We start from the raw sequence: 7,191 nt of genomic DNA, 5'->3' as shown, positions 1-7,191 counted from the left end.
GTACACACCTCTAGTCCTAGCCACTAGGGAGGTTGAGGCAGGAAGATCGCTTACGCCTAGGAATTTGAGGCTGCAGTGAGCCATGATCATACTATTGCACTCCAGGCTGGGAAATGGAGCAAGATCCTGTCTCACAAAAGAGAGACAGAATACTAAAACCACACAGCCAACAAGAGGCAGACTGGGAATGGAACTATAGATTTTAACATTTTATTATAATTACTATGATTTTCTCAATCAAAAATTCAAATAGGAGATCTTATTATAGAATACTTGAACTCAGACTGTTCCAGAAATCTACTTACATTATGCTAAAACTTATAGCTAAAATCAGAAACAAAATCCTGAAAGAAGAAGTGATTTTTTAAACAAAGCCTCTCCTCTGGATTTTATGCATCTATTGTTAATAGTCTCAAGTAAGAGAAGAGGAACACGTCTTAGAGTAGGGCTGATCTGAGTTTTAGTAGCATCTCTACCATTTATTAGCTACGTGACCCTGGATATCCAGTTTCTCAACCCCACTAGATTTCAGTATCTTCATCTATGTAATGGGAAAGCAATACCTCCTGAAAAGTCTATGTGAGGGTCCTGGCCCTGAGAAGACAATTAGTAAATGATTAACTACCGGAAAAATCATGCCATGGTACCGACCACTTGGTCTGTAGGTTAGGTGACGGCTTGTCTCTTTCCTGCCTTCTCCAGCATTTGCATACCCCCTGTTCTGCATCTGTTCAATGGGGACACAAACCAGTCTCCATCCAGCCTCACCAGGGAATGAAGATAACAAAAGAGCTGGCGGAGACATTATGCAAATACCAAATATTATTAAAACATTAATGAACTCTGGCAATTTCCCTGAATTTTGATAAATGGTGTTTATTATGCACTGCCAGCCTCTCGCACAGTCTGGGCTCTCAAATATTAACTAGCTAATAACACCAGTCATTCTCCTAAAAGACCAAGGTATAGAGGAATAAGAAGTGAATCTAGACAATGGCAGCTAACACCTGCCTCCAAAAACAATCAGAATCTCTACAAACAGAGAGCATCAGGACAGACCCCAGAGACCAGAGTGACCACCAGCAGGCTCAGATCAACCCCACAGCTTGTGCGGAACCCTGCTTTCATAAGACAGTGGAGTGCCTTGGTGTTGACAGGTCATTGATTACGACAGCTGTCTACCACCTCCTTGCTCTTCAGTGTAAAATTCCTCCAAACGAGACAAAATGAAAAGGATCTGTGAAGCTGGAGGGGCTTCAGACTTGGCTAACAATCTTACAGAAAGAGAGTAACATGCCTCACCCCTGCCAACTGCCTGAAACATGAGGCAGTATTTTTCTCAGCTCCACTAAAGAGGCTTGCACCCAATTCATGGTTGGCCACTTCATTCTGCGTGAGGGGATAATATTTGTAAGCTGCTAACAATCCTCAGGTGCAGCTCAGATACAGAACAAAGCCAAGAGGACTTGCCCCCCCAACTCCCTGAAATGAGGGCCTGGTGCCACCCAAGTGACACCTTAACAAGCTAGGGGTCATTAAGAGACTTCATTTGCATATTCATTAAAGAACCAAGGCTGTGGCAAGTGAAACAACGTGTACAAAAAAATGATTTTGTTCTTTAAGCCAAGCCAAAATCTGCTTTAGAAAAAGTAAATCCACATAGGAACCCTTGCTGCCGCCAAACCTCTACTTGTCTAGAGCAGCCAGCAACTCATTAAAGGAAAGCAAGGAACTCGCAAATGAATGCAGCACCACACACAGGCAAGCTCATTTCGCCATCTGCCTTCTAGTGTCCAGAGGGGCAAAAGGCTTAAATGACATTCTCCTGGCTTTTCTCTCCTGTAGGTGGAAATGCTAAATTCCCAGGGGGCAAGAAAGACTGCTTGCAAGGTCAACTGGGTAAAAAGGAATAGAAGCAAATCTAGTTTGCCTGTCAACACAATGCCACCCATGGCATTAAACACATGCAAAAATTAAGCACCCTAGAATAATTTACTTCTTTATATTTGGATAAAAGCTTTGCTGACTCAGTGTATCAGCTATGGAGTTAAGCACAGAAGTTCCTAATGAGCCAGGCACTTAAACTTACCCTCCCTACATTATCCCATTTCCTGACCTATGACACCTATGACTACCCTAACTGGTGGTGACCCAGTACCTTCTTCTAGTAAATGACCTACGCAAGTGACGTCAGAAATGATCTGGGGCTATATTAACACAATGGCAGACTTCCATTATTTGTGCCACAGAGAAAAGCTATGATTGACTAAACAACTTAAATACCTGCCCTCAGCCTTCTGTGTGTGTCCCCACCTTCCCGACAATCACTATGTTGGCTTCTGGCTTTGTAAGCATTTTAGGCTTCCCTCTGGAAGCTCACTCCTACCAGGTTATGAATTTAAATATATATACATATATATATTTAATTCATCTATTCATCTAAATAGTTGAACGGTCGAATCTGTCAATAAAAAGAGTTTTTCAACCCCATACGCAACGTAGGATACACTTGGAGAGTGCGGCGCAAAAGGTAAAAACCATCCTAGAGTTTTAACATGTTTCATCCAACTTCCCAACGCGTGAACAACTACCAGCCGACACAGACACGTTCAGTCTGTATTACCCCCTCCTTGGGCAGTAAGGAAGAAGAAAACCTAGAAGGAAAAACGTATCCCAGGATAGAAGCAGCAACAGCCGACTGAAACCCAAGTAGACTGCAGGAGAAATAGAAAAGCCCTGTTTTCCTCTGTGGCCAAAAGACCTTTTCCAATCAAATGTTTCAACACCCGGAAAATTGGCTGACCTATTTGTAGAGAACACACAGAGACGAGCGTTAGAGCAGCACTACCCTGGAGTACCAGTTCTGCGGAATGTTGACCGCGGGCCACGCACCGCATGACAGCCACGGATCCACTGGCGGAGCCGCAAGCTACAACCCAGGCGCCTGGCAAACTCACACTACACCTCAGTAGCAATAATCCCAACGGCAGGACACCTGGGGAGGGTGGGCTCGGTCTCCCGGGCCTGGCTCAATTATGTTCCTTTACAGAGCATTCAATCATGTTTCAGGAGCCGTAGGTGAGGTGCTGGAGGTGGGAGTGGGGGGCACATTTTCTAGCCCCCGACGTCTCCGGGGTTGGAAATTCTGGGCACCTCCGTCGGTCAGCGCTAAGACAATACACAAAGAGCAGGGAACCGGCGCTCCTCTGCGGCCAGAGCTCGGCGCCCGGTCACAGAAGAGCTGGGAATTAGGAATTCCGAGCTCAGCGAGAGCCCGGGAGAAGCACCGGAAATGCTTCGGAACGCTTTAAAGGGAAGTCAATTTGCAAATCAAAGTTGCAGGAACTCCGGACGCCCAGACTACTTTAGCGGGTGACTCGGGAACACCCAACAAGTTTGGCCACCGGGGGCTCGGCATGACAGCGCCGCGCCGCGAGACGAGAGAAGCAACTTGTCGCTCGGGCGCCAAGCCAGGGCCCTGAGCCGTCTCCGCTCCCCAGCTCGGGAGAGCACCCAAGAGCCGGCGTCGGGAAGGCGCAGGTCCCTGCCTCTGTCTCTTATACACATCTAGATGTGTATAAGAGACAGGTCCTGGCCCTGAGAAGACAATTAGTAAATGATTAACTACCGTAAAAATCATGCCATGGTACCGACCACTTGGTCTGTAGGTTAGGTGACGGCTTGTCTCTTTCCTGCCTTCTCCAGCATTTGCATACCCCCTGTTCTGCATCTGTTCAATGGGGACACAAACCAGTCTCCATCCAGCCTCACCAGGGAATGAAGATAACAAAAGAGCTGGCGGAGACATTATGCAAATACCAAATATTATTAAAACATTAATGAACTCTGGCAATTTCCCTGAATTTTGATAAATGGTGTTTATTATGCACTGCCAGCCTCTCGCATAGTCTGGGCTCTCAAATATTAAGTAGCTAATAACACCAATCATTCTCCTAAAAGACCAAGGTATAGAGGAATAAGAAGTGAATCTAGACAATGGCAGCTAACACCTGCCTCCAAAAAAAATCAGAATCTCTACAGAGAGCATCAGGACAGACCCCAGAGACCAGAGTGACCACCAGCAGGCTCAGATCAACCCCACAGCTTGTACGGAACCCTGCTTTCATAAGACAGTGGAGTGCCTTGGTGTTGACAGGTCATTGATCACGACAGCTGTCTACCACCTCCTTGCTCTTCAGTGTAAAATTCCTCCAAATGAGATAAAATGAAAAGGATCTGTGAAGCTGGAGGGGCTTCAGACTTGGCTAACAATCTTACAGAAAGAGAGTAACATGCCTCACCCCTGCCAACTGCCTGAAACATGAGGCAGTATTTTTCTCAGCTCCACTAAAGAGGCTTGCACCCAATTCATGGTTGGCCACTTCATTCTGCGTGAGGGGATAATATCTGTAAGCTGCTAACAATCCTCAGGTGCAGCTCGGATACAGAACAAAGCCAAGAGGACTTGCCCCCCCAACTCCCTGAAATGAGGGCCTGGTGCCACCCAAGTGACACCTTAACAAGCTAGGGGTCATTAAGAGACTTCATTTGCATATTCATTAAAGAACCAAGGCTGTGGCAAGTGAAACAACGTGTACAAAAAAATGATTTTGTTCTTTAAGCCAAGCCAAAATCTGCTTTAGAAAAAGTAAATCCACATAGGAACCCTTGCTGCCGCCAAACCTCTACTTGTCTAGAGCAGCCAGCAACTCATTAAAGGAAAGCAAGGAACTCGCAAATGAATGCAGCACCACACACAGGCAAGCTCATTTCGCCATCTGCCTTCTAGTGTCCAGAGGGGCAAAAGGCTTAAATGACATTCTCCTGGCTTTTCTCTCCTGTAGGTGGAAATGCTAAATTCCCAGGGGGCAAGAAAGACTGCTTGCAAGGTCAACTGGGTAAAAAGGAATAGAAGCAAATCTAGTTTGCCTGTCAACACAATGCCACCCATGGCATTAAACACATGCAAAAATTAAGCACCCTAGAATAATTTACTTCTTTATATTTGGATAAAAGCTTTGCTGACTCAGTGTATCAGCTATGGAGTTAAGCACAGAAGTTCCTAATGAGCCAGGCACTTAAACTTACCCTCCCTACATTATCCCATTTCCTGACCTATGACACCTATGACTACCCTAACTGGTGGTGACCCAGTACCTTCTTCTAGTAAATGACCTACGCAAGTGACGTCAGAAATGATCTGGGGCTGTATTAACACAATGGCAGACTTCCATTATTTGTGCCACAGAGAAAAGCTATGATTGACTAAACAACTTAAATACCTGCCCTCAGCCTTCTGTGTGTGTCCCCACCTTCCCGACAATCACTATGTTGGCTTCTGGCTTTGTAAGCATTTTAGGCTTCCCTCTGGAAGCTCACTCCTACCAGGTTATGAATTTAAATATATATACATATATATATTTAATTCATCTATTCATCTAAATAGTTGAACGGTCGAATCTGTCAATAAAAAGAGTTTTTCAACCCCATACGCAACGTAGGATACACTTGGAGAGTGCGGCGCAAAAGGTAAAAACCATCCTAGAGTTTTAACATGTTTCATCCAACTTCCCAACGCGTGAACAACTACCAGCCGACACAGACACGTTCAGTCTGTATTACCCCCTCCTTGGGCAGTAAGGAAGAAGAAAACCTAGAAGGAAAAACGTATCCCAGGATAGAAGCAGCAACAGCCGACTGAAACCCAAGTAGACTGCAGGAGAAATAGAAAAGCCCTGTTTTCCTCTGTGGCCAAAAGACCTTTTCCAATCAAATGTTTCAACACCCGGAAAATTGGCTGACCTATTTGTAGAGAACACACAGAGACGAGCGTTAGAGCAGCACTACCCTGGAGTACCAGTTCTGCGGAATGTTGACCGCGGGCCACGCACCGCATGACAGCCACGGATCCACTGGCGGAGCCGCAAGCTACAACCCAGGCGCCTGGCAAACTCACACTACACCTCAGTAGCAATAATCCCAACGGCAGGACACCTGGGGAGGGTGGGCTCGGTCTCCCGGGCCTGGCTCAATTATGTTCCTTTACAGAGCATTCAATCATGTTTCAGGAGCCGTAGGTGAGGTGCTGGAGGTGGGAGTGGGGGGCACATTTTCTAGCCCCCGACGTCTCCGGGGTTGGAAATTCTGGGCACCTCCGTCGGTCAGCGCTAAGACAATACACAAAGAGCAGGGAACCGGCGCTCCTCTGCGGCCAGAGCTCGGCGCCCGGTCACAGAAGAGCTGGGAATTAGGAATTCCGAGCTCAGCGAGAGCCCGGGAGAAGCACCGGAAATGCTTCGGAACGCTTTAAAGGGAAGTCAATTTGCAAATCAAAGTTGCAGGAACTCCGGACGCCCAGACTACTTTAGCGGGTGACTCGGGAACACCCAACAAGTTTGGCCACCGGGGGCTCGGCATGACAGCGCCGCGCCGCGAGACGAGAGAAGCAACTTGTCGCTCGGGCGCCAAGCCAGAGCCCTGAGCCGTCTCCGCTCCCCAGCTCGGGAGAGCACCCAAGAGCCGGCGTCGGGAAGGCGCAGGTCCCTGCCTCCGGCAGCCAAATCCCTCGAGTGAAGGCACCTCAGGGGCTCACCTGGACCGCACTCGCTCCCAGGGGCTTCCCCCAACAGTGCAAAGCTTCACCGCGAACGCCTCACCTGCCTGCCAGCCCCCGGTGGCGGAGAAATTAACAAAAGAGCAAGCGAACAGGGGGAAAGGGAGACACGGCGTAAAGTACAGTAAGGAGGGGAGGGCAGGCAGCTCGGCTTTCCGCGGAGAAAGAAGAGAGAGGCGGAACGGAGATGGCTTATACCCCAGGCACCGGCTCGGGAAGGAAACCGAGAAGGGAAGAGGTCGAGAAGGGGGAATAGGTTTTCTACTCCGCTTCCCACCACACACACACCTCCCCCTTTTTCCTCCTTACCCAGCATGGAAAAGATGAAATCCTTGGCTGTGTGAATCTCCAGCGCTCTCTGGTCGTCGTATTCCCGCTGGTCGTGCTTCGTAAATTCTTGGATGAGTTTGTTCAATTCCTCCACCCGAGCTCCCGACCTGAAATCCAGCTCCGGGAACGCAGGCTTGTTGTTACAGCCCAGGGAGGCTGCCTTGCTGGCGGTGGGAGCCGCCATCTTCATGCAAAACGCGCCGAGTAGCAGCTCCGCGGCAGCGCAGCACCCACCCCCGCCCCCCACC

General features: G+C 48.2%; 1 protein-coding gene across 1 annotated transcript in view; it reads right to left on the bottom strand.

The window, feature by feature from the left end:
- The window catches only part of MB21D2 (Mab-21 domain containing 2), a 129,667-nt gene extending 122,478 nt beyond the window's left edge, over window positions 1–7,189 (bottom strand). Inside the window, exon 1 of the mRNA XM_011981339.1 lies at window positions 6,923–7,189. Coding sequence (XP_011836729.1) covers window positions 6,923–7,133 — 211 coding nt within the window. The 5' untranslated portion in view covers window positions 7,134–7,189. The remainder of the gene's footprint in view (window positions 1–6,922) is intronic.
- Window positions 7,190–7,191: the final 2 nt, after the last annotated feature.

The sequence above is a fragment of the Mandrillus leucophaeus genome, unplaced genomic scaffold, assembly GCF_000951045.1.
Source record: "Mandrillus leucophaeus isolate KB7577 unplaced genomic scaffold, Mleu.le_1.0 Scaffold224, whole genome shotgun sequence".
NCBI lineage: Eukaryota > Metazoa > Chordata > Mammalia > Primates > Cercopithecidae > Mandrillus > Mandrillus leucophaeus.
Note: the sequence above shows the minus strand (reverse complement) of the source record. Positions and strands in the feature narration are given on the sequence as shown.